Source organism: Microcaecilia unicolor, chromosome 7, assembly GCF_901765095.1.
Source record: "Microcaecilia unicolor chromosome 7, aMicUni1.1, whole genome shotgun sequence".
In the NCBI taxonomy this organism is placed as follows: Eukaryota; Metazoa; Chordata; class Amphibia; order Gymnophiona; family Siphonopidae; genus Microcaecilia; species Microcaecilia unicolor.
This window is the reverse complement of record NC_044037.1, coordinates 126,686,850-126,714,703: the sequence shown is the minus strand read 5'-3', so window position 1 is coordinate 126,714,703 and position 27,854 is coordinate 126,686,850. Positions and strand designations below refer to the sequence as shown.

The 27,854-nt window shown below is 43.3% G+C and overlaps 1 protein-coding gene across 1 annotated transcript in view; it reads left to right on the top strand.

Annotated features, from left to right (window-relative positions):
* The window catches only part of LOC115474404 (D-3-phosphoglycerate dehydrogenase-like), a 227,097-nt gene that overhangs the window by 133,951 nt on the left and 65,292 nt on the right, over positions 1 to 27,854 (top strand). Inside the window, exons 9-10 of the mRNA XM_030209851.1 lie at positions 11,905 to 12,037; positions 19,710 to 19,837. Coding sequence (XP_030065711.1) covers positions 11,905 to 12,037; positions 19,710 to 19,837 — 261 coding nt within the window. The remainder of the gene's footprint in view (positions 1 to 11,904; positions 12,038 to 19,709; positions 19,838 to 27,854) is intronic.

Sequence of the window (27,854 nt, the reverse complement as noted above, 5' to 3'; positions counted from 1 at the left end):
GGGTCCCACTTTGGCTTCCCATTGGCTAGAGGTCGACCTCGGTTAAGGGTGGAATTAGTAATGGCTGCCGCCAAAAGGTCGGCCTTCTTCTGCATCTTCCGGTCAGCCTCTCGGCGCATCTCCTGATCCCTATTAACGAAAACCTTGGTTGCGATCTCAATTAGCTGGGTGGTATTCATCCCTGCGAATCCCTCCTGACGCTGCAGCTTCTTCCGGATATCTGGCATACTCTGGGCCACCAATGCACTATTCACCATTCTCTGGTTTTCTAGTGCCTCAGGGTCAAATGGTGTGTATGTTCTGTAAGCTTCAATTAGTCGCTCTAAAAAGGCCCCAGGGGATTCAGTTGCCCCTTGGAGAATTTCAGAGACCTTTGCCAGATTAATGGGCCTCTTTATGCCTTTCTTCATACCTTCCAGCAAGTCCCGGCAATAGCCAGACAACAGTTCATAGTGCTGCCCATTATTTGGATCCCAAGCTGGAGCTGCGCGAGGGAACCGAGTTCTAACCCATTCCTCTGGGTCCTGTGTCCCCTCAGGGACACGCGCTCGCGTGATGGCCTCAGCATTTTGTAAAATCTTCCGCCTCTCCTCAGTTGTGAAGAGGGTCAGGAGAAGTTGTTGACAATCAGTCCAAGTTGGGTTATGGGTGGCCATAATGCTAGCCACTAGGTCCACCACTGCCTGAGGCTTTTCAGTAAAAGAGGGGTAATGCGTCTTCCAATTCAGGAGATCGGTGGTTGTGAAGGGTACATACTGGTAGGCCTGTGCCTGCATAACCTGACCCGGATTATTAGGATCCGGTCGAGTGGTGGGTACCTGGCGCAGGGGCAGAGCTCTCGAGGAGGTGGGAATGGAACCTGAGGTAGAGCTAGGAGCTACCCCCCTATCATGCTGAAAGGTGATTGCAACAGGTCTAACCCATTCAGGGGAGGCGTGTTGAACCCCTGAGGGATGAGGAGGGGTACTCAGACTGAGAGGTGATCACAGGTGATTCAGTCCATTGAAAAGGATGCCGGGCCCCTGATGAGTGGGTAGGGGTACTAGAGGGAGAGGCTGGGCTGTCGGGAGTTGAGGAGTCAGGGGGTGGAGCCCAAAGCGGGTCTTGGGAGGTTAGCAGGGAAGGATGTGGCAGAGGAGGGTAGAGGCTGGGTGAAAAGTCCAACCTAGGATGTGGCGGGGTTCGCACAGAAGGGGAGGAACTATCCGGAGAAGCCTGTGCTGGAGAGGCCTGGGCTGGACGCCGTGGATCTCTGGGGGTGGCACGGAACCCCAACAATGGACCATAAGGTGGTGGCTCAAGATCTGAGGGGTCATCAGAGAGTATGGGTTTCTCGGACAGGGTAGGGGCGGAAGCCACCGATTGGGTGGTAGGCTTCCTGGGGCTCTTTCCCTCTTCCAGTTTAGATTTTCTAATAATCTTTCTTTGAACGCGGCCCAACATGAACTTTACTGGGGATCCCATATAAGTTTTCAACCAAGAGGGAGGGTCAGTCACAAGGCTGTCCCAGGAATCTATATAGGGGAGTTGTTCAGAATATTCTGGTTCTCCTACAACTATGCTGTAGACCTTCCGGATTACTTCAATATCTAAGCTGCCACTAGGGGGCCACCCCACTCCCATAGATGGCCACTCAACTTCACACAAGGTTCTTAGAGTACTTAAGCTTAAAGTCTGTCCATAATCATTGACTAAAAATCCTTTCTTAAAGTTCTTAAGCATACAATCTAGGGGAGTAGCAATTTGTCTAGATGATGTCCCTCCCATAATGCTTACAATTACAACACACAAAAAGGGAGGGAATTTTTGGAAGTGTGGTAAGGGGTCCACAGATCTAGAGACAAAAAGGTAAACAAACAACAATCGCTTCCTTCCGTTGCTGGCCAGTTGAACTCGCGTTAACTGGAACCGCAGCTATAAGAAGTCCACACTCATTTAACATTCATTCATCACACACATACTGTACAAAAAATCCCACCCAACAATTTCAGATTTCTCAGATACAGATAAGCTCTGGCGGTTTCCCTACTAATCCCCACTAGACTAGAAGGTACTAAGGCCTTCGCTGAGAGTTGATCAGACTCCCCTTCCCTCAACTTTTGAGGGGCTGGTTTACAGTTTCCTAGCTAGGATTACAATACAGAATACATACCCGGCCAGTATTCCTCAGGCAGTTGGGTGCCAGAAATTGATGCAGGGTTCGGGATCCCACCGCTGCCACCAAGAATTGTTGCAGGAATTACCACTATTGTTAGCAGAATCTGTGGTACTTCAGGAGTCAAACAGCACACACCAGAATGAGGTAGAAATCTTCTTTATTTGCCAGCAAACAAAGTAGGACATGAGCACTAAGTCTCTTCTTCTCTTTCTCAGCTCTCTGGATCTTGTGGCTTCTGTCTCAGCTCCTTCTCTTCTTCTTAGCTCTCTCCTTCTAACGTAAGCTGCTTCTGCTCCCAGTTACAGTGGTGGAAATAAGTATTTGATCCCTTGCTGATTTTGTAAGTTTGCCCACTGACAAAGACATGAGCAGCCCATAATTGAAGGGTAGGTTATTGGTAACAGTGAGAGATAGCACATCACAAATTAAATCCGGAAAATCACATTGTGGAAAGTATATGAATTTATTTGCATTCTGCAGAGGGAAATAAGTATTTGATCCCCCACCAACCAGTAAGAGATCTGGCCCCTACAGACCAGGTAGATGCTCCAAATCAACTCGTTACCTGCATGACAGACAGCTGTCGGCAATGGTCACCTGTATGAAAGACACCTGTCCACAGACTCAGTGAATCAGTCAGACTCTAACCTCTACAAAATGGCCAAGAGCAAGGAGCTGTCTAAGGATGTCAGGGACAAGATCATACACCTGCACAAGGCTGGAATGGGCTACAAAACCATCAGTAAGACGCTGGGCGAGAAGGAGACAACTGTTGGTGCCATAGTAAGAAAATGGAAGAAGTACAAAATGACTGTCAATCGACAAAGATCTGGGGCTCCACGCAAAATCTCACCTCGTGGGGTATCCTTGATCATGAGGAAGGTTAGAAATCAGCCTACAACTACAAGACCAACTGAAAGTAACAGGATAGATCATAAGGAATGCCAAGCCAAATGCAAAGCGGAGATAAGGAGGGCAAAAAAGGACTTTGAGAAGAAATTAGCGTTGGAAGCAAAAATACATAGTAAAAATTTTTTTAGATACATTAAAAGCAGGAAACTGGCCAAAGAGTCGGTTGGGCCGCTGGACGAAAATGGTGTTAAAGGGGCGATCAGGGAGGACAAAGCCGTAGCGGAGAAATTAAATGAATTCTTTGCTTCGGTCTTCACCGAAGAGGATTTGGGGGGGACACCGGTGCCGAAAAGAATATTTGAAGCGGGGGAGTCGGAGAAACTAAACGAATTCTCTGTAACCTTGGAGGATGTAATGGGTCAGTTCAGCAAGCTGAAGAGTAGTAAATCACCGGGACCTGATGGTATTCATCCCAGAGTATTAATAGAACTAAAAAATGAACTTGCGGAGCTACTGTTAGAAATATGCAATCTGTCCCTAAAATCGAGTGTAGTACCGGAAGACTGGAGGGTAGCCAATGTTACTCCGATTTTTAAGAAGGGTTCCAGAGGAGATCCGGGAAATTATAGACCGGTGAGTCTGACGTCGGTGCCGGGCAAGATGGTGGAGGCTATTATTAAGAATAAAATTGCAGAGCATATACAAAAACATGGACTGATGAGACAAAGTCAGCACGGATTTAGTGAAGGGAAGTCTTGCCTCACCAATCTAATGCATTTTTTTGAGGGGGTAAGCAAACATGTGGACAATGGGGAGCCGGTTGATATTGTATATCTGGATTTTCAGAAGGCGTTTGACAAAGTGCCGCACGAAAGACTCCTGAAGAAATTGCAGAGTCATGGAATCGGAGGTAGGGTATTATTATGGATTAAGAACTGGTTGAAAGATAGGAAGCAGAGAGTAGGATTGCGTGGCCAGTATTCTCAGTGGAGGAGGGTAGTTAGTGGGGTCCCGCAGGGGTCTGTGCTGGGTCCGTTGCTTTTTAATGTATTTATAAATGACCTAGAGATGGGAATAACTAGTGAGGTAATTAAATTCGCCGATGACACAAAATTATTCAGGGTCGTCAAGTCGCAGGAGGAATGTGAACGATTACAGGAGGACCTTGCGAGACTGGGAGATTGGGCGTGCAAGTGGCAGATGAAGTTCAATGTTGACAAGTGCAAAGTGATGCATGTGGGTAAGAGGAACCCGAATTATAGCTACGTCTTGCAAGGTTCCGCGTTAGGAGTTACGGATCAAGAAAGGGATCTGGGTGTCGTCGTCGATGATACGCTGAAACCTTCTGCTCAGTGTGCTGCTGCGGCTAGGAAAGCGAATAGAATGTTGGGTGTTATTAGGAAGGGTATGGAGTCCAGGTGTGCGGATGTTATAATGCCGTTGTATCGCTCCATGGTGCGACCGCACCTGGAGTATTGTGTTCAGTACTGGTCTCCGTATCTCAAAAAAGATATAGTAGAATTAGAAAAGGTACAGCGAAGGGCGACGAAAATGATAGTGGGGATGGGACGACTTTCCTACGAAGAGAGGCTGAGAAGGCTAGGGCTTTTCAGCTTGGAGAAGAGACGGCTGAGGGGAGATATGATAGAAGTGTATAAAATAATGAGTGGAATGGATCGGGTGGATGTGAAGCGACTGTTCACGCTATCCAAAAATACTAGGACTAGAGGGCATGAGTTGAAGCTACAGTGTGGTAAATTTAAAACGAATCGGAGAAAATTTTTCTTCACCCAACGTGTAATTAGACTCTGGAATTCGTTGCCGGAGAACGTGGTACGGGCGGTTAGCTTGACGGAGTTTAAAAAGGGGTTAGATAGATTCCTAAAGGACAAGTCCATAGACCGCTATTAAATGGACTTGGAAAAATTCCGCATTTTTAGGTATAACTTGTCTGGAATGTTTTTACGTTTGGGGAGTGTGCCAGGTGCCCTTGACCTGGATTGGCCACTGTCGGTGACAGGATGCTGGGCTAGATGGACCTTTGGTCTTTCCCAGTATGGCACTACTTATGTAAGGGGGGAACTTGTCAATGATCTCAAGGCAGCTGGGACCACTGTCACCACGAAAACCATTGGTAACACATTACGACATAACGGATTGCAATCCTGCAGTGCCCGCAAGGTCCCCCTGCTCCGGAAGGCACATGTAACGGCCCGTCTGAAGTTTGCCAGTGAACACCTGGATGATGCCGAGAGTGATTGGGAGAAGGTGCTGTGGTCAGATGAGACAAAAATTGAGCTCTTTGGCATGAATTCAACTCGCCGTGTTTGGAGGAAGAGAAATGCTGCCTATGACCCAAAGAACACCGTCCCCACTGTCAAGCATGGAGGTGGAAATGTTATGTTTTGGGGGTGTTTCTCTGCTAAGGGCACAGGACTACTTCACCGCATCAATGGGAGAATGGATGGGGCCATGTACCGTACAATTCTGAGTGACAACCTCCTTCCCTCCGCCAGGGCCTTAAAAATGGGTCGTGGCTGGGTCTTCCAGCACGACAATGACCCAAAACATACAGCCAAGGCAACAAAGGAGTGGCTCAGGAAGAAGCACATTAGGGTCATGGAGTGGCCTAGCCAGTCACCAGACCTTAATCCCATTGAAAACTTATGGAGGGAGCTGAAGCTGCGAGTTGCCAAGCGACAGCCCAGAACTCTTAATGATTTACAGATGATCTGCAAAGAGGAGTGGACCAAAATTCCTCCTGACATGTGTGCAAACCTCATCATCAACTACAGAAGACGTCTGACCGCTGTGCTTGCCAACAAGGGTTTTGCCACCAAGTATTAGGTCTTGTTTGCCAGAGGGATTAAATACTTATTTCCCTCTGCAGAATGCAAATAAATTCATATACTTTCCACAATGTGATTTTCCGGATTTAATTTGTGATGTGCTATCTCTCACTGTTACCAATAACCTACCCTTCAATTATGGGCTGCTCATGTCTTTGTCAGTGGGCAAACTTACAAAATCAGCAAGGGATCAAATACTTATTTCCACCACTGTATATACAGTTTTAAACCCCTCTAGCCCCCCTTACTTTCCAGATGGTAAAGAATAGATTGATTACCCTGTCTGAACCAATCATCTCTACACATATATTCAAAATATCAGTTACATAGGTTTCAGACATTTCCTAAACTGACCTATGACCTGGGGCCTCTCACACTAGACAATGGGGCACCTATCTCTTGCATTTTATTATGATTAAATTCTCATATTCCCAGCTAACTTCATACTAACTGGGTTCTGGCATTCATTAAGGGGTCAAGAGCCAATCTTACTTAATAGCACACAGATATAGTTTGTTATTACTTTCAGGACCAGTCCTACACTTACCTATAATTAATCAAGACTTTCCCTGACCTCTTTCACCTATTAGCTTCCTACATAGAACTCGCTAGGACTGTGGATAATTCAAACCAAATGATGGCAGACAAAGCTTCACTTGAAAAGTAACACTGAGTTGAACAGATATTCTACATAGAAATAGAACTTATTAATTACACAGAATAAAACATATTCTAAAATAAGCAGAAATCAGAATTCCTTATAAGACAAAATCTAAAGCATCAAGAATATCTAAACTATCTTCTTCTAAACAACGTTCAATCTAATCCTTTTAAAACTACAGTATGCCTGGCTCATAATGGTATCCATATGTACTAGCATTAGCAATCCATCACTCAAAAAAGGGACAAAGAGAGTTTAATTTCTCACTGACCTTTCTAACCTCTTAGTCTAGCAAAAGTTAGACTTCTTGAGCAATTGAAACCAGATGGCATTCCTCCATCACTTGCAGAACTGAACCAAACTTTTAAACACCAATTAATATGACTTCTTTTGCCCAAGCTGCCTCAACAGGAGTCAGCTTTGCACAACAAACCAAGGTCAAGCGCCGCCGCCGCCGAACAGCTGGGCTGCAGCAGCGAGTGCAGCCTGCAACACACACCGGACCCCCCCCCCCCCCCCCCGTGCTGCTGGTGCCTGCACTGCTTGAAGCCAAGAGAAGGAGCAGAACGTCGTCGAGAGAGCTCATCTCAGCCACAGCGGCCTTGTGTGGTAAGCAACTTTACTACCACAATGGCTGAGGCTGAGCTCTCTGGACAACGTTCTGCTCCTTCTCTTGGCTTCAAGCAGTGCAGGCAGCACAGTGAGGGGATGGGAGACTGGGAGTGCGCGGGCAGCAGGCGACGCCGCCAACCATCTGCAGCAAGGCACGAATCCGATCCAGCAAGCACACTCTCTGGTTTTAGAAGTGGCACCGTGTGCAAGCGGGAAGACAGCGGTGCATGCGCATAGGCGGCACCGCGTGCGCTGCAGGAACTAAAGTGGCGGTGAATGCACATAGGTGCCGTTTTTTTCAACAAATCTATTTGGGGGAGCAACCGCTACGCCACTACCCTAGCTACGCCATTGACCTGAAGTCGCTTTCTTTTCTGGTATTTTCTTTATTGAATAACACAACAATGTACTCACAGTCAGCAGCTCAGAAGATTGCCTCTTGGCACAGAGACTTTGTGATTCTGACAGTTGCTTCAATGGATGGAGACAGAAATCTGAGAAACCCAGCTTTGCTGAGCAGGTGAAAAAACACAGCTGGGTTTACAGGAGAGGATCAGAGCTGGTCTGCTGGAAATGTTATATCTTAACATAAAGATATGTCCAAGATAAAAGACCAAGTTCTCTTCAGAGCGTTTAACAGGACATGAGCTGACTGAAGTAAAATGGAGCCGGAATCATAGAGAGAGACAGAGAGAGGGCCAGAAAGTAAGGCACCCACAAACCCAGAGGAGAAGAAGAAGTTAAAGACCAATAGAAACAGAGCCTGACAATGAGGTGGCAAGATTGGTTGCATTAATAAACTACACTACACACAATGCCTAGCTCATATGACCTAGCAGTGAAATAATAACAAACATTAACCCATTCCAGGGTTCCACTGTAACTTAGGCAAGGCTGTCAAAAGACAGAACACTAACATCCTATCCTATATAATAAAAAGCACCTCCAACGTTCTGAAGCTGACTCCGTGGCAGTGAAGCCTTGAAGCATTCGTGCCCTCTGTAAGGCTGTATCCATCTCCTGAATTGATGTCACGTACTTCCTTGTTCGTCACAAACAGCAAACACCAATCACTGGAAGGGAACGCTGCAGAGTTGCCAGGCAATGGAATGCGATGTCACACGCATGACGGTGTCATTGTCCCTCCCTTCCTCCTTCCCTTCCAGTTCCAGGCCACCTCCCTCCGAATTTTAGAAGTCATCTTCACTTACCAAGTCGGGGTTATGGCGGCCGTCAGCAGCGGTAAAAGGCGTGCAGGCTCGGCCCTTCTCTCTCTGTCAGCTGTGGTCCCGCCCTTGCGGAAACAGGAAATGAGGGCGGGATCACAGCTGACAGAGAGAGAAGGGCCGAGCCTGCATGCCTTTTACCGCTGCTGACGGCCGCCATAACCCAGACTTGGTAAGTGAAGATGACTTCTAAAATTCGGAGGGAGGAGTGCTGGAACAGGAAGGAAGGGAGGGATGACGACCCTGGAACTGGGAGGGAGGGGGGATCCTGGAACTGGGAGGGAGGGAGGGGGACCCTGAAACTCAGAGGGAGGGAGGGAGGGAGGGGACAACCCTGGAACTCAGAGGGAGGGAGGGGGATGACCCTGGAATGGAGGGGGGACGACGACCCTGGAACTCGGAGGGAGGGAGGGGGAGGACGACCCTGGAACTCGGAGGGAGGGAGGGGGAGATGACCCTGGAACTCGGAGGGAGAGAGGGAGGGAGGGAGGTAGGGGACGACCCTGGAACTCGGAGGGAGGGAGGGGGGAGGACCCTGGAACTGGGAGGGAGGGAGGGGGGCCCATGGCATACACTCTCATTCTCACACACACACACACACACTCTCTTACAGACACACTCGCACTCAGTCTCACTCTCTCTCTGTCACACACACACACTCGCACATTCACTCTCTCTCTCTCACACAGTCACTCTCACACACACTTTCTCAAACATACACACTCCGAAGAAAACCTTGCTAGCGCCCATTTCATTTGTGTCAGAAACGGGCCTTTTTTACTAGTCTTTATTATAATGAACAAGTAGGAGGCATCTCTTTGAATACCAAAAAGCCATATAGTAGAAGTCCAAAAATCCAGACTGCAAAGTGATTGGGTCAGTCCAGAGTTTTGGATTTTCTAGATTCTCAGGCAGTACTTTTAAAATTCATATTGTAGCATCACTCCTCCCCATGCAGCATATGAAGGTGTTTCTGCTCCCCTTCCAGTGTCTCTCCTTCCCTTCCAGCTTATCTCCCTTCCCTATGCAGCGTCTCTCTGTGTCTCCCTTTCCATTCTAGCGTCTCTCGTCCCCATGCAGCGGCTTACTTCCCCTTCTAGTGTCTCTCTGTGTCTCCCTTCACCTTCCAGCATCTCTCCTCCCAATATCTCACTTACCCTTTCAGTGTCTCTGTCCCTTTCCAGCCCTGAAAGTCCCCCCATTGCTACATCTCCCCCTTCATTCATTCCCTCCCTCCCCGCATGGTCAGGCATCTTTTTCCCCACACCCACCCCTTCTTGCTTGCTCTCCGAGGCCCTCAAAGCCCCCCTCCTTTCTTCACTACCTCCCTCCCCGCATGGTCAGGTGTTTTTCCCCCACACCTGGCTCTGTAGAACAAAAAGAGGCAGACCTTGATGAAGAAAATGCAGTCTTCAATAAATAATATCAAGGCTCTGAGGATTCACACTCTCACATGCCCGACATGGCCTAAAACACAGGCTACATTAGGGGCATGAAGTATAGTAGTCCTGTGTGGTGATTTGGATGAACTACTGTACTTCATGCCCCTGACACAGCCTGTGTTTTAGGTGAAACATGGCAATGTCAGGCATTTGAGAGTGTGATCATAATGTTATATGGAACCCTAGACACATCATTACTGAAATGTAAAAGTTTAGTCTTGGCCATATTAAGTTTTAATAAATGCTGATTTGCCCAAGTATGGATCAAGGCAAGCCACATTGAGCCTGCAAAAAGGTGGGAAAATGTGTGATACAAATGTAACAAATAAATAAATAAATACAGTTGTGACAATATAATAGCCTGCACTATTATCCCAAAATGATCTGGGAAAAGGACCGATCTAACTTTATTAATTGATGTAATTTTAAAAATATCTTCTTGCTCAAATAATTTATTTGAGGTTCCATTGATAATTGAGTGTCAAGGACAACCCCCAAAACCTTAGATTTTTCAAAACAAAGATGTTCTCTTGAATAGATCGTAATGTTAGATGGAACCCTAGACACATCATTACTGAAATGCAAAAGTTTAGTCTTGGCTGTATTAAGTTTTAATAAATGCTGATTTGCCCAAGTATGGATCAAGGCAATACAATCTGAGATAGATGTTTGTAATGTCAAAAAATCTGAGGTCATAGTTATCAAAATGAATACAATGTCCGCATACAAACATCCAAAATAGCCCTAAGAGTCCAATACTGAACCCAAAGAACTCTTAAATACATTGAACAGGATCAGAGACAATGGTGAGCCCTGTGGAATGCCAAACTCTTGGCTCCAGCTAAATGAGAAGATGTCATTTTTCTTAACACAGTAAGATCTATTTTTCAAAAATCCCTCCATCCCCTGATACACCAAACCCAATCAACTTACTCATTAAGATTTTTGTGTTCCACTGTGTCATATGTGCCTGAGATATCAAATTGGAGCAAAACTGAATGTAGTCTGCAATCACGATACTCCTTAACATTGGATACCAAAACCAATTATAAAGACTCAGTGCTATGCATTGCCCTGAATCCAAATTGAAAATTATGCAGGAATTGAAAATATTCCAGATATGATGTAAGCTGTGTTGCCACTATTGACTGTTGTGCTTATCCTAAGAAACCATGGAGAAAGTAACCTGCACTGCATGGCAGGTACAACTCCTCAAAATAAAAACAGGCATTAGGAAGGTAACCTGCACTACATGGTAGGTACTCCCCTTACAGTCCTACTAGGCATACTGGATGGACCATATTCATCTTTATCTGCTATCATCTACTATGTTACTGTGTTAATAAGTAGCAGTGTTCTGTGGGGGGTAGAGGGGGAGACAGTAAGCAGGGGCTGTGCATGATGAAGTGAATAGGTTGGTTAGGACCAGGAGAAAGAGAGCTATGGCAGGTGGGGAAAAATTGTAGTGAGTGGGTTGAGACTGTGGATGGTCAGGCCAGGGGAAGAGAGAACAAGAATTGTAGAAGGTAGAAATGTGTTATTGAGAGGAGCTTAAGTAGCAATAGGAGATGGGACTGGGGAAAGATCACAGATGCTATGTTGAAGATATCAAGAAAGACAGTGACTGTTACATGGATGGGTGAGCTAAGGGTCACGATGACAGTGGGAAAAGAATACGGAGTAAGAAGCGTTCTATGACGGTTATGACAACTGAGATCATATAGACAATTCTGCAGCTGGAAATCAATTCTGCAAGAATTACTGTGGCTTTGTAGTCATGACAATATGGTGGCTTCTGTTATAGAATGCTGTTGGTGTATATGCTACTATAAACAATTAGCTTGCGCAGGAAGGTACAAAATTATGGAACACAAACTAGGAAGGCTACACACCTAGGGGCAAAAGGAGTCTGGTGGTGGTGGTGGGGGGTAACAGAAAGCATTGAGGGGAATTTTGGAGGGGGAATAAGTTCTCAATATGAGGTGAAGCAAGGATGTTGGGATCTTTGTTAAACCATTCAGGATACAGACAGGTGAGTAGACATGTTGGCCACAGCCAGTCAGATGAAAACTGACCCCTCATTTGTCTTTTTCCTTCCCTGCAGGTGAATGCCCCTGCTCTGATAAGTGCTTTTGCTCCTCAGACAAAGCCCTGGATTAAATTAGGGGAAGCTTTAGGGGCCCTAATAAGAGCCTGCATTCCTGAGACAAACCAGGAAATTCATTTAACAACCACAGGTGAGTCTCTACACCCCCACCCCTTTATAAAGGTAATGCTCTTAGAGTAGTAGCTACTTGCTTAGGAGGTTTAGTGAAATGTCTGCCTCAAAGATACTTGCACATTTTTACCACAACAAAATAAATCATGCTTATAAGATTCTTTGCTTGTTATTAAAGGATGGAGTAGAGGGATAGCCTAATGGTTAGAGCTGAGAACCAGGGAAGCCAGGTTTCAAATCTTACAGACACTGCTTGTGATCTTGGTCAAGTCACTTAAGTCTCCATTGCCTTAAGTACAAACTTAGATTATAAGCCTTCCAGGGATAGGGAAACACATACCTCATTGTTTACTAAGCCATTCGGCAATGCTGACACAGCCCATTCAAAGTGAATGGACAGTGTCAGCATTAGCGCACGGCTTAGTAAACAGAGGGGTTACTGTGCATGATTGCAGTTTGTCTTAAGTACTACTGAAAAGGTAAATCCAGTATGGAATAGACTGAAGTTTATCTGATTTCACTGGAATTTCACACTACAGAGTATAATGATTTTTTATAACAATTTTGTAAGACAAGTAGAGTAAATGGTTTTGGATTTAGCTTACAACTGTATCAACAGCTCAAGGTGAGTTACATTCAGGTACAGAAAAGAATTTCCTTTTCCTGGAGGGCAGGTTAAGGCCTCCTGTGGCTAGCAGAAACCATTTGAAATAAAACTGTATTTTTGTTGTCTGGAGAAGAGGAACTAATAATTACTGGCCAGCTGTAACAACTCAGATTTCAGCTCTGTATTCTACACACCTGCTAATAGTCGTGTCAGAAGTCATGCAGATAGGTTGCACAGAATAAAAGATAATTTAGGCAGAACATCCAAGATGAAAACAGAAAAGCAGACTGGGTCTAGTATCCTAAAGGATTTAACCAGGCAGGAGAAGCTCCTACCTGGTTAAACCCTGCTGAGTTGGCCATCTGCCAGTATTCAATGGCACTTAAGTGGATAATGCTGCTGAATATTGCCTCTGACCACCGCAGCACTGTCCAGTTAGTGCTGGGGTGGTCCGGTGGCAGAGCTGGTACTTGACTGGTTAGCAGTGATATTCAGTCCAGTTAAGTAAACGCATAAAGTTAGGACAGCAATAACTCTCTCAGAACAATGGCTACTATTGACATAATCAAGAACTCATGCTCTTGTTTGAACAAGAATAAGAAGATATACTTTAAAAACTGAAAAATGGAAATGTATCCAATAGTGAATAAACTGCAGGTACATTTTTTTCTAAAACTAACAGTAAAATAATATGAGTGTGATTTTGTTTTCATATATGTCTCTCTAACCACAATAATGCATTACATGAGTTGACTCAAAGAAAAATATATGAAAAAGATAATATATAAAGAAACTCAGCACAAGCAAGTCATCATTAATATCAGCAGCATAATGGAATATGCCTTAAAATGTTTGGAATCAATAATGAAGCACACATAGGAGATAACATGAAGATCATAATATGCTTGAGACAGATTATGATTATGATCTACATGATTTTATTGTAGCCATAGCCGAGATTGCCCTCACAAAAACTTCATTAAAATTGGCTAAACCATTTTACCAGCAAGGAAACAACAGCAAAGGTGGTCCAAGGAAGAAGGAACAACCAATTTCACTTCATTTCATTTATTATCATTTATATATACTGCCTTTATCCAGAGTGTTGTACATAACAAACATTCATACAAAAAAGAAAGCATCTACAACAACAACTCAACAAAGCATAACAGAAGCCAAATCAACATATACATAAGGTCCATCAGCTGCCTAGGTCACTGTTTAGCATGTGCCAACAAGTGCTGCTTCAACAGTTTCTTAAACAATACTGAATTCTTCTGTGTCCTGAGATGTTCTGTCAACTTATTCCACTCTTGCAACAATAATGCTAAACCAAGTTTACTGAAGAAGGGCCCAACTTGGCCAAGTTTCGGCAACTGCCTGCATCAGGAGTCTACAAATATATTTCCAAAAAATAAAAAACAATAAATGTAAATTTAAAAATATATAATAACAGAATAAAATACCATTAAAATTAAAATGTTACCATCAGATTCTTCAAGAGAGGATAAAATAATCACATAAATATTCTCTTGTAAATTAACAGAAAAGTGCAAAATTAACATATTGTACATCAATCAACACTGTAAGTACAAAGAAATAATATAATATCTAAAACAGAATGTTAGTGATCAATTTCAATATCTCATAAGTGCAATAAAATGATTATAGATTTTGAGCGCTAAAATAAATGTATAGAGCTATACCAGATGAATATTGTTTTTGGGATTTTTCAATGATAGCCCATTGGGGTTTTTCATGATTAGGGGTGTGTTAATTGACACTGAGGAATGGAGCCAGATGATTGGATATTAGATATTGATGACGTAATGCCCACGGGGAGGAGTTATTTAGTTGGCGTCCTATATCACCATCCGCCATTTTCTGAACCATTATTCGCGATGGATTGAAAAGAAACACATTTTTTTGTTTTTCAACATTTTCTCCTGACGAAGATTGCGAAACAGTGGGTCCCTTGCTGTCGGGAAATCTAGCAAGATAATCAGAGTGAGAGCAATATTCACAGCATTGCCCACATTGAAACGATGTAACTTCAGAACCGGAGTTTTGTGTGACTTATAACAATTAATATATGAATGGAATGGAATTTTCCACTGATCGATAACGCAAGACCAGCTTCTCCTGGATGTAGAAGAGATATAAGTATCTACGTCTCAAGATAAGTGTTTGCTTTTGAATATCGGAATGGACTCCTATAGACGAGTCTTACACACAATTGCGTTTCTATTTAAAACTGTTTTTTCACACTATTAAGAGGTTTTTTGAAGTGATTACACAAATTCTTTTCTTCCATTTAGTATTCTTTGTAGAGCTGAGCACTCATTTGGACTTCTTAATAAATAATTGAATGACTCCACTTTCCATTTTTTGTTTTCACAAGGCCTTTTTCTCCCCAAGTTAGGGAGTTTTTTTGGTACCTGTGGAGGTTTTTTCGGAAGACAGGAGGAGCCTATGATGTTGGCCATCTCAGTGGAGTCCTAATTCGAGGTTCCCTGGGCCTTTGAGGCTATTTTTTCTATATAAATTATATATTTCAGTTCATAGTGGTGCATAATTCTACAAAGCATACAGCAGGAGTGAACTATTACATATATTTTTGTATATTATTGCACTCCAGACAATTGAGAAAAATTGTTGTGATTATATAATACAAGCAGCAATGTCTTCTGTCATCAGCCTTTTAACCTTTTTTTATCCCCCCCAACCCCTGTACTGTAATATGTAACCATTTTTATTGCTGTCCCATTCAATACAAACCATACGGTAAATAGCATAACATCTGAGTACCTACAATCAATTTGAGAAACTTCAACAATTATTACCAACTTAGACCGTCACCAAATTTTAACTCTTCAACAATTTTTGTTGATGACCTGTCCAACCATACTGGTAACATATTCAATCAACACCAAGTTGTGATCCAATAATTTGTTATGTTAAAGTTGACTCCCCCCCCCCAACCCACTAATTCCCCAATTCCCCCCAACCCCCATCCCACTCCATATTAGTCCTTCTCAATCTGTTAAATACGATAAGTGACTCTACTTCTCCCACAGCTATCCCCCTCATCCAGAACCCGATAACTCCCCTAGCTGGTTAAAAATAGAGCTGTGGGCCCGAGGAGCTAGAGTTTGGATATACCACTCCCAAGTTAAATAGAACTTTCGTTGTGATTTAAATTTTAAATATGAATCTCGAAGTTCCAATAAAAGTAATGCATGTAGTCTATTGCGCCATTGCCAATAAGAAGGGGCATCCAACTTTACCCAATTTACTAAGATACACTTTTTACCTATTAGGAATGCTTTATAAAATAATACGTTTTGATGGACAGTACCAGCCCCCAGCAGGACATTTTTGGGCAGAACCGAAACTTCCTGTCCTAAGACTCTCTCCATAAAACGAAACACTTTTAATCAAAAAGTTTTGACCACTGGGCAGGCCCACATAGCATGATAAAAAGTACACTTAGGACCACCACATCTCCTACTTTGGGGCGAGTCTACACCACCCATGTTGTGCAACCTCGACCGAGAGGTATAAGCCCTAAAAAACCCTCTACCCTGACATTCTCTAAGTTCAGCACTACATACCCGTCCTGGTATTTGACTCATACATCCCACAAAAGGTTTTGTTGTGACCACTTTCTGTAGGTCATCCGACCATCTCAGAGCAAGAATACCCAACTCTCTGTGAGGGCAGCTCTGCAATAATCTTTTGTGGAGCAATGATATCGAAATGGGCTCACTCATGGGCATCTGGTAAAGCCCGCGAATCTTGTGGGGCACATCAACAGCAAGGGAGGACTGGAGCAAATTTGCAATATAATGAGATACTTGCTTATATGCAAATCTATCTGCCCATTCTGTTGTATCAAGACCCAATGACTCCAACTGCCTCATAGTTCCTGTGGAGTCCAAAAAATCTTGTATAGTTTGAAGCCCTCTATCTCTCCAAGCCCGTATGCGCGGGTTTTCCATACCTGGGAGGAAATCTCCATTCCCATTAATAGGTAGCAGTCTACTGAAATGCGGGTCAAAAGACCAGAGTTGTGCTAAGTCTCCCCATACTGCCCTAAGAGGTCGAACTAGGGTACTGAGGGCATAGCCTGCAAGACATAATGTACCCTCTCGACTCGCAGGGGACCTTGCAGGTTATTAAGTTGCAGCGCCTGAGGAAGCCAACGCTCCAGAAAAGTTGCCAGTTCTGAGTCCTTCAGACGCTCCGGTAATCCTATGAGTCTTAAGTTATTACGTCGCGACCGTTTTTCTAGATCGTCTAGTTTCTGTTCCAGTTCAGTTACTTTCTGTTGCATAGCTTCTGCTGGTCCCACGGTTTCCGCCATGCGGTCCTTGCTATCACTAATTCTCTGTTGCATTTGATCCAGGTCTAAATGAAACCCGTCTAGGCGTTTATGAGCAGCCTCAGCTCTGTCAAATAAAGCTTGCAGCTTTTTATCCAAGGCGGCTTCCACCGCTGCTGTAACTTCCGCAGTTATTTCAGCAGTCCACACTGAGCATACCGAAGAACATTGTTGCATCTGATTGTCGGCCATTTTGGCTTCCAAGCTCTTGTTCTTCTCCTTCTCCTTTTTCTGTACTTTTGTTGCCATCGTACTCCAATCTGGCGGTTTAGTACCCACTTCACATGCCCGCTCCCTTCACAGCTTTCACAGGAGCCTTCACGTCACAAAAAGATCCACTTTAAGCTTGTTTTGCGAGTAAGATTAAGAGGAAGTGCAGGAGCTCCGCTTTTCAGCGACCGCTCACCCTCTTGGCACCACATGACCTGTTATATGTACTATTTTAAAATTTTTGGAAGTTATTTGTAGACCTCTGATTTAGGCAGTTGCAGAAACTTGGCCAAGTTGGGTCCTTCTTCAATAAACATGGTTTAGTTTTATTAGTTGTTCCTCCTTCCTTGAACCACCTTTTTAGCATTATTAGTTGTTCCTCTTTCCTTGGGCCATCTTTGCTGTTGTTTCCCTGCTTTTTGATTCTGCAGAGGCTCAACTCCTGGTTTTTTTTTTGTTTTTTGTCTGGAACATTTTACTAAAAAAAGGCACAGCAACGGGGGCCATAGTGACCACAGACCTCACTAACCTATAGCTTGCAGATTTTGAAAATAAATATCTACTCCATCATCCATTTTCACAATGTGCCAAGTTATAAAAAGATGTAGAGACAACCTGGTTGATATTTAGCCTGTGGCAGTCAGTTTAAAAAAAAAGAATGCTGACCACTACAGGCAGAATTAACCCTGGATATTCAGTACTTGGCCATGTCGAGGCACTAACATTGAATATCTGGGGCTAATTGCAATGCAGTGGTTAGTGGAGCTTATGCAGGTCCCATCCGATATTCAGCCTGGTTCCACATAAGACAAGAGACTTCACTAGGGGTCGTGGCAGACATTTTGTAGGTGGACCCGCAACAAGCAGGAATGGCCAATGTAACACCGATTTTTAAAAAAGGTTCCAGAGGTGATCCTGGAAATTATAGACCGGTGAGCCTGATGTCGGTGCTGGGCAAAATGGTAGAGATATAAAGAATAAAATTACAGAATATATTCAAAAGCATGGAATAATGAGACAAAGCTAACATGGATTTAGTGAAGAGAAGTCTTGACAAAGTACCTCATGAAAGGCTCCAGAGGAAATTGGAGAGTTGTGGGATAGGAGTTAGTGTTCTAGTGTGGGTTAAAAACTGGTTAAAAGATAGAAAACAGAGAGTAGAGTTAAATGGTCAGTATTCTCAATGGAGAAGGGTAGTTAGTGGGGTTCCCCAGGGGTCTGTGCTGGGACTGCTGCTTTTTAACATATTTATAAAGCATCTAAAGGTGGGAGTAACTAGTGAGGTAATTAAATTTGCTGATGACACAAAGTTATTCAAAGTTGAAAAATCGCAAGAGGATTGTGAAAAATTACATGAAGACCTTACGAGCTTGGGAGACTGGGCATCCAAATGGCAGATGACGTTTAATGTGAGCAAGTACAAAGTGATGCATTTGGGAAAGAGGAACCTGAACTATAGTTATGTGATGCAAGGTTTCACATTAGGAGTAACCGACCAGGAAAGGGATCTAGGTGTCATTGTTGATAATACGTTGAAACCCTCTGCTTAGTGTGCAGCTGCAGCTAAGAAAGCAAATAGAATGTTAGGTATTATTAGGAAAGGAATGGAAAACAAACATGAGGATGCCAAATGCCTTTGTATTGCTCCATGGTGCGACCGCATCTTGAATATTGTGTGCAATTCTGTTCAACGCATCTCAAAAAAGATATATTGGAATTAGAAAATGTACAGAGAAGGGAGACAAAAATGATAAAGGGGATGGGACGACTTCCCTATGAGGAAAGGCTATAGCAGCTAGGGCTCTCAGAAAAGCTGTTAGCACATGGCATACAAGGCACAGACGACTGAGCCTCTCTCACTCACACCCAGCCTGCAGGCAGGGCAAAGAAAGAGGTCTGGCCCTAGCTCAGAGCTGACAGCCAATAGGGAAAGTTCACAAAGAGCCAATCGTAGGAACTGCAAACTATAGGGGGTGGGGGGGGGGAACCCAGTACACAGTGCTATCTATTATACAAGCAATACAATTAAATACAAATAGTACTCATATTTAATATATATCACAATATACCCAGTCTCCATGAATATGGGGGCAAAACAGCTGGTTTAACTGTGGCTACCTAAATGTTAGGCATGCAGATGCAAGGTTATGCTAGTATTTTTTTGTTGTTGTTGTTACATTTGTACCCCGCACTTTCCCACTCATGGCAGGCTCAATATTCTATAAAAGCAACTGGATACCCAGAAGCTGTTATAGAATAGACAGTTACTGCACTGCATCGGGTGCCTGCAGAAGATGCTCAGTTGTAGAATTTCTCCTCAGGTGTTCCACATTATAAAAAATATATTCAAATAACAGGAATAAATTCCATAGGAATGGTGATTCTACAATTATAAAGATTTTTTTAAAACTTTATTTCAATCTCTCATCTATGAATAAATGACTTTTTTTCTATTAATAGTATCCCCTAATTGTTCCCTTCATACCATAGGAGAGCACCTGAGGAATGCTGGAAATTATTTAATCTCCGCTGTGGCCATCGGACTTCTTAAAGGAAGTATACAAGCCAACTTGAATCTTATCAATGCAGCACAATATGCAGAGCAGGCCGGGCTGAAGGTAAGTGTCTAGCACAATTAACATTTAACCGTCTTTCAAAGAACTTGCTCTGATTTTGAAAGTGAAGTATAAAGGCATAGGCTAAAAGGTGTTTTGTGTTTATTAAGCAGATAATTTTACAAAAGGATGCCTGTAAAAAAACAATTCCAAAAAATGTACCAGTTTTATAAAGACTATTCAAAATCGTGGTAAATAAAAAATGTTTTTACTTAGAGGGTATAGTGTAATCCAAATAAACTCACATCCTACACTGACTCCAGAGGAGAAGGCGCTAGTGAGCACAACGTTCTTTCTAATAGTGAACAAATGCAAAAGCACTCAAGCGTGTCTTCCCTCTCGTGCCCTTGTGGAATCAAATCTCATGGTTCTCACTGTGAGACTTGGCTCTGCAAGGCCCAAATTGGTAAGATGCACTTGAGTGCTTTTGCTACCTCCCTTCTTATTTTGTTTGTTTGTTTGTGTGTGTATGTATGGGGCAGGGGGGATCGAAGACAACATGATGGCACTGTGCAAGTAATGGTAAGTACATTGCTATATTCACCTCCTAGGGGTAGGGGGAGAGAAGGGGAGATGCTGGACATCAGGCTGGGAAGATAAGGAAGGGAACAAGAGATGCTGGACCCTTGGGGGAGAGGTGGGGGTAGGGAAGGGGAGACGCTGAGTATATATAGTACCTCTATTAAAACTTGATTTATAACAGGTCACCTATGTGACTAATCCAAAAGAACACCTATTTTCTTCCAATTATAAAGGCAACGTAAGCACCAATGGCATACAAATGCTGACACACAAATATGCCCCTGACTAGAAAGGGATGTAAATATGTCCATGTACACTATGCATATACACACGTATTTTATAAAATATGCACATATATTGCACATATATTGTAATTATGGGTGTGATGTGCCCAAACTATACCCTTGGGATTGCCTCTATACAGATGGCCAGATTCTATAAATGGCGCTAAAAACATTAGCGCCGAACCCCCCCCCCCCCCCCCATGCGCTATTCTAAAACAATTCTTTACATAATAATAAACAACAAAAAGAGAATAGTAGAGCCTTACAAGAGAGAACTAAAAAACAAAAGAAACTTATGATCCTGATTTTATGAGACACCCCCCTTCCCCCTTTACCACTCTACCTATTTCCTTTAGACTACAACTGAGATGGCCCACTGTCTGGACTCTTATGACCCCAGGCCATCTCTCCTCCCCAACTTAGGCAGAGAACCTCAGGACAGCCCTTTGTGTAACAATAACCAACTTATGAGACACTCTGGAACCTATTCAATACTGCATTTCTTGCTTTGTCTGATGTATTTTGTAAATAACAATTCCAGACTGACATAAAAGCCTTTTTTCTTCTTTGTGAAGTCTGAGCAGCCCGTGCCTCCCATAACATTAAGGTATGTAATCTATTTCTGCAATACCAAAAGGAGGGAGGCTCCTCTTTCATCCAATGACTAAGTATGTACTTCTTTCCCAATGCATAAGCTTTACTAAGTAAAAGGTGAGAGGTTTTATCAGAAATCCCATATGTTTCCTACCGTGGAGGAGTAGCCTAGTGGTTAGTACAGCAGACTTTGATCATGGGGAACTGGGTTCGATTCCCACTGCAGTTCCTTGTGATTCTGGGCAAGTCACTTAACCCTCCATTGCCCCAGGTACAAAAAGTACCTGTGTATACTATGTAAGAATGTTGTTGCAAGAACCACAGAAAGGTGGTATATCAAGTCCCATTCCCTTTCCCTTATTCAGTAAGACTCCCTTCCAAGAAAAGACTACACAATGACTAAAAATAACCCCCAAGTATTGATGAAGTGTCCTCCAAAAAGCTTGAATACCCACAACATCTCCAGAAGGCATGAAAAAAGTATTGTCCCCCTGCTGTCATTTAGAACACCAAGCAAGAGGCACCCAGCCTGCTTTGGTAGCTTGGTACATGGTACAATGATATGTATACCCTGTGAAGTACTCGATATTGATTCTCTTGAAGTTTGGCACTACTAACCTGCTTTGGAATAGCCTTAATCAATTTTAGCAAGTCCACCTCCTCCAATTCATACCCAAGGTCTGTACTCCAAGCCTCCTTAAGAGGGCCATATTCCTAAGAAGGGAAAACAGAAACCAAACTATGCAGTCCTGAAACAGAGACCTGTCCAAAAATGTCCCCTTTTAAAAAATCTCTGAGTTTCTGACCCAGTCTCATGTGCACAGCTACTTGGTCTAAGCTGGTGTAATAATGGTATAGCTGCACATAAGCAAAGTAATCTTTATGAGTTAAGGAAAGTCACTGCTGTAAGTCTAAGAAAGAATAGAAATCACCCTCCTCATTGAGAAGATGTTCTGTCAGGGTGATACCCAATTCTGACCATCTCCTAAAGTGACCAGATTCCATTCCTGGTTAGAAATCAACATTGCCCCTGCATGGTAATAGATCACTAACATTCGGGTTCCAATTCCAGTATTTTAAAAGCATCCACCAATACCTCTGAAGGGCTGCAGCAATATACTCCTTTGACAAGACTTAATGCTATTCTATAAACCTCACCTAAAGTAAGGCATGGTTTATAGAATACATGTAGCATCTGACCCCACAACTAAAATTTAGGCATGACCATTTATGCCAACTAAAACGGCATATTCTATAACAGTGGGTGTGATTTTTAGGAACGCCCATGGTCTGCTCATGCCCCTCCCATGGCCATGCCCCTTTTGAGATCCACGCATTTGAATTTACATTCACCACTTTACAGAATACGCTTAGAAATTTGCGCACACAAATTCTAACTAGTGCCGATTATTGCTGATAATTGCTTGTTATTGACTAATTATCGGCACCAAATGGCTTGTTAATCAGTTAAGTTGCATGCACAATTTGGCCATACTGCCAAATTTGCGCACACAACTTTAGTCACCATATATAGAATCCAGGCCAGATTGTGTAAAATGTAAGTGCAAACTTTCCATTCATGTTTTTTTTTTTTTAAGTGTATGTGGTTACCCAAATTTATAAAACGCTTTTCCGTTTGTAGAATAGGCATTACACATGGAAAAATATTTATAAAATGACCCCCCCCCCCAATGTGCACAAATTACAAGTAATTACTGTTATCATTTGCATAGATAATACTTAGAAAAGATTATTTAGACATATCCCCCCTTGTTCTATAACAGGCGCTTAAATTTAAGAGCCAGTTATGCAGGCGAATATACACTTATGCTCATAAGTGCCAGCAGAGTGCTCAGTAGTATTCTTTAAAGTATGTGCACAGATGTCTTAGTACATAAATGCAAGGGGAGTGTTCCAAGGGCAGGGTATAGGTGGAACGTACATTTATGAGTGTAACTTACAGAACACATCCATAGACCTGGAATAATTGGGCACATCTAAATGAAGGCACATTGATGCCAATTTATGCTAGTATTCTATAACAGCATTTTGGTGTATAGATGTCATTACAGTACACACCATTGATGCACCCAACTAGAGGCGCCCAGTTATAGAATTGCCCCCATTGAGAGTAATTTTACAAGGAGCTCCCTAGCTTTAGGCACTGAGAAAATGATAAATGCTGGTATTTTAGTTTATTTTAATCATATATGCACGTAAGTGGCAATTTATAAAAATACCAATTAGCTTGCAAGTATGTATACATATAAGTTTAATGGCATGTACTTTCACTGCAGACATGCACAGGGGTGGAGTTTGTACACACTTATGCATGCAGATTATGGTTTCTTAATTTACGAATGTATGGGTGGAAAGTACATGCTGACATTTACAGGAGCCCTTTTGCTGGTGTAATTCCTAGCACTGACATGTATGTTCTTTTGCACATGCTAGTATTTTATTCTTCATTCTTTTTATTTTCAAGAATAAACACAAACATTAACAATAACAAACAGCATACATATTGTTTCTACCTTTTCTTGTATGGTTATTTTTTTTACATGTTCCTTTGCTGACATTTCCTCACCTATTCCCACCTCCCCCTCTGCCCCCCTTTCTCAACTTTACCCCTCCCACCTTATCTCCTGTTACTTCCTCTTTGTAACTCACACAAAGAACCCCTTTTATTAGTAGACCTGTTTTGCTATGAAACTTATATGCTCTTTTACAATTATTTGATGTAAACTGCTTTGCTCTTTTTGAAGAGCGGTTGGGCCGCTGGACGAAAATGGTGTTAAAGGGGCGATCAGGGAGGACAAAGCCGTAGCGGAGAAATTAAATGAATTCTTTGCTTCGGTCTTCACCGAGGAGGATTTGGGGGGGACACCGGTGCCGGAAAGAATATTTGAAGCGGGGGAGTCGGAGAAACTAAACAAATTCTCTGTAACCTTGGAGGATGTAATGGGTCAGTTCAGCAAGCTGAAGAGTAGTAAATCACCGGGACCTGATGGTATTCATCCCAGAGTATTAATAGAACTAAAAAATGAACTTGCGGAGCTACTGTTAGAAATATGCAATCTGTCCCTAAAATCGAGTGTAGTACCGGAAGACTGGAGGGTAGCCAATGTTACTCCGATTTTTAAGAAGGGTTCCAGAGGAGATCCGGGAAATTATAGACCGGTGAGTCTGACGTCGGTGCCGGGCAAGATGGTGGAGGCTATTATTAAGAATAAAATTGCAGAGCATATACAAAAACATGGACTGATGAGACAAAGTCAGCACGGATTTAGTGAAGGGAAGTCTTGCCTCACCAATCTAATGCATTTTTTTGAGGGGGTAAGCAAACATGTGGACAATGGGGAGCCGGTTGATATTGTATATCTGGATTTTCAGAAGGCGTTTGACAAAGTGCCGCACGAAAGACTCCTGAAGAAATTGCAGAGTCATGGAATCGGAGGTAGGGTATTATTATGGATTAAGAACTGGTTGAAAGATAGGAAGCAGAGAGTAGGATTGCGTGGCCAGTATTCTCAGTGGAGGAGGGTAGTTAGTGGGGTCCCGCAGGGGTCTGTGCTGGGTCCGTTGCTTTTTAATGTATTTATAAATGACCTAGAGATGGGAATAACTAGTGAGGTAATTAAATTCGCCGATGACACAAAATTATTCAGGGTCGTCAAGTCGCAGGAGGAATGTGAACGATTACAGGAGGACCTTGCGAGACTGGGAGATTGGGCGTGCAAGTGGCAGATGAAGTTCAATGTTGACAAGTGCAAAGTGATGCATGTGGGTAAGAGGAACCCGAATTATAGCTACGTCTTGCAAGGTTCCGCGTTAGGAGTTACGGATCAAGAAGGGATCTGGGTGTCGTCGTCGATGATACGCTGAAACCTTCTGCTCAGTGTGCTGCTGCGGCTAGGAAAGCGAATAGAATGTTGGGTGTTATTAGGAAGGGTATGGAGTCCAGGTGTGCGGATGTTATAATGCCGTTGTATCGCTCCATGGTGCGACCGCACCTGGAGTATTGTGTTCAGTACTGGTCTCCGTATCTCAAAAAAGATATAGTAGAATTGGAAAAGGTACAGCGAAGGGCGACGAAAATGATAGTGGGGATGGGACGACTTTCCTATGAAGAGAGGCTGAGAAGGCTAGGGCTTTTTAGCTTGGAGAAGAGACGGCTGAGGGGAGATATGATAGAAGTGTATAAAATAATGAGTGGAATGGATCGGGTGGATGTGAAGCGACTGTTCACGCTATCCAAAAATACTAGGACTAGAGGGCATGAGTTGAAGCTACAGTGTGGTAAATTTAAAACGAATCGGAGAAAATTTTTCTTCACCCAACGTGTAATTAGACTCTGGAATTCGTTGCCGGAGAACGTGGTACGGGCGGTTAGCTTGACGGAGTTTAAAAAGGGGTTAGATAGATTCCTAAAGGACAAGTCCATAGACCGCTATTAAATGGACTTGGAAAAATTCCGCATTTTTAGGTATAACTTGTCTGGAATGTTTTTACGTTTGGGGAGCGTGCCAGGTGCCCTTGACCTGGATTGGCCACTGTCGGTGACAGGATGCTGGGCTAGATGGACCTTTGGTCTTTCCCAGTATGGCACTACTTATGTACTTATGTACTTATGTAGCGGTATAAAAAATCTTGCAAGAAACATAGTAGGTATTCATAAACCCCCATGCTCCCTCTTCCTCCCCCTTCCTGCTTTATCTTTGCCAACTTAAGATCGTTTAACCATTTACCCCCCCCTAAGCCAAGTCATATTACTACTACTACTTATCACTTCTATAGCGCTACAAGGCATACGCAGCGCTGTACACCATACACAAAAGACAGTCCCTGCTCAAAGAGCTTACAATCTATGTAACACAGGTAAATAGACAGAACAATTAAGAGGTAAGGGAAATAAAGAGGTGGGGGTACTTTGTATTTTGTACTCACAGCTCCAAAGTATAAGGATCATGCATCTGGCTCTTGGGGGAAGGTTCTGTATATAATCTCTCTAGATCATCAAAAATGGCTTTTTTTTGGGGGGGGGGGGGGGGGGAGTCAATGCTGCCCCCCTCCACACCCAAATGTAAGGGGCTTCATCCTTCACTCAGTGTCTCATGATTCATAGTTTACCAAACAATCAGACTTTCCTCATCAAGAATCTTACTCCCTCCCCCCCCCACACACACACTTGAGCCCCCAAAACCTCTACCTGATCAGACAGTATTCCCCTCGGACATATACTAAGCTGCTGTACCACTAATAAACTGAAGAAATGCATCATAGTATAAAACTAGTTTCTGGCATTGCTTGCGGTTCTGAGCAGTGGCGTAGCCAGACAGCCAATTTTGGGTGGGCCTGAGCACAAAGTGGGTGGGCACAAAATTTTCTCTCTTCCCCAGCACTTCCCAATTCAAAATATAAATCCTTTAGCAGATGAGGATCCCCAATCTCTGTCAGCTGAAGGCCTCTAGTAAAGATGGCCAGAACTCCTCTCCACCAAGCCTGGTAGGCAGCAGCAACTCCTCGAGCCACTGATGCCAGCACCCCATACATTCTTAGTTGTCAGTGGCTCCAGGATGCTGCTCCCATCTGCCAAGCTCAGTAGAAGGCATCTCTGGCCAGCTTCAGAAGAGACCCCAGCTAGTAGGGCTTGGGAATCCCCACTAGCTACAGCAAGGGTCAGGGCTGCCGTTAGCCATGCTGGTAACCAGGGCAGAAAATGAAGCCCCTCCCCCAATTCCCTCTCCTCTCCAATCTCCTCATCTGCCGCTAAAGTCACACTGACAGACCCTCAAATTAGAAATAAAAATATACAGACAAAATTGAACTGGGAACCTCAGCATGTACTGCAACACTGGAGAAAAAAAACCCCAAATCAAAACAAAAGCGCATTTCCTTCTCTACTTAACACAATAAAAAGACATCCGCTATGTACATTTCCCAAAGTTAACATATTCCATTTAAAATATTCAAAGTAAAATGATTTTCCTACTTTATTGTCTGGACATTTTATTTTTCCATCATGTTGGTTCCAATTTCTGTCTGTATTCTGCTAATTCTTCAAGTGGTTGTCCATTTGTCATTTTTCTCCTGTCATTTCATTTCCTCACTACACCTACCTCTGAAATTTTGATCCTTCCATTTTAGCTCTTTCCTTCCTTTTTTTCTTTTCTGCCTCTGTACACTCAAATTTCATCCGCTTCCTAAATCTTTTCCTTCTTTTTACTTTTCAGATATCTATCACATTTCCATCTCCTTTCACCCACTAGCTCTCCCATTCCGCATCTCTCTCCTTCTCAGCCTTTCATTCCCTTCCATCTTCAATCTACATGCCATTACCATATTTCTACCCCCTGTGATCACTATTCTCTCATTTTTCCCTTGCCATCTCTACTCCCTGGGCCTCTCCTCCATGCTTTCCACCATTCCCAGTGTCTCCCTCCCTCCACCCTTCCAGCCCAGCATCTGTTCCCTCTTTCTACCCTCCTCACCCTCATAGCCTGATATTTCCCTATCCCTTTTACCTCCCACCACCAGCATCTTCCTGTCCCATCTCTCTCCCCTCCCCCATTGTCCAGCATTTCCCTTTCTCTTCCCTACCATCCACTGTCTATCTTCTC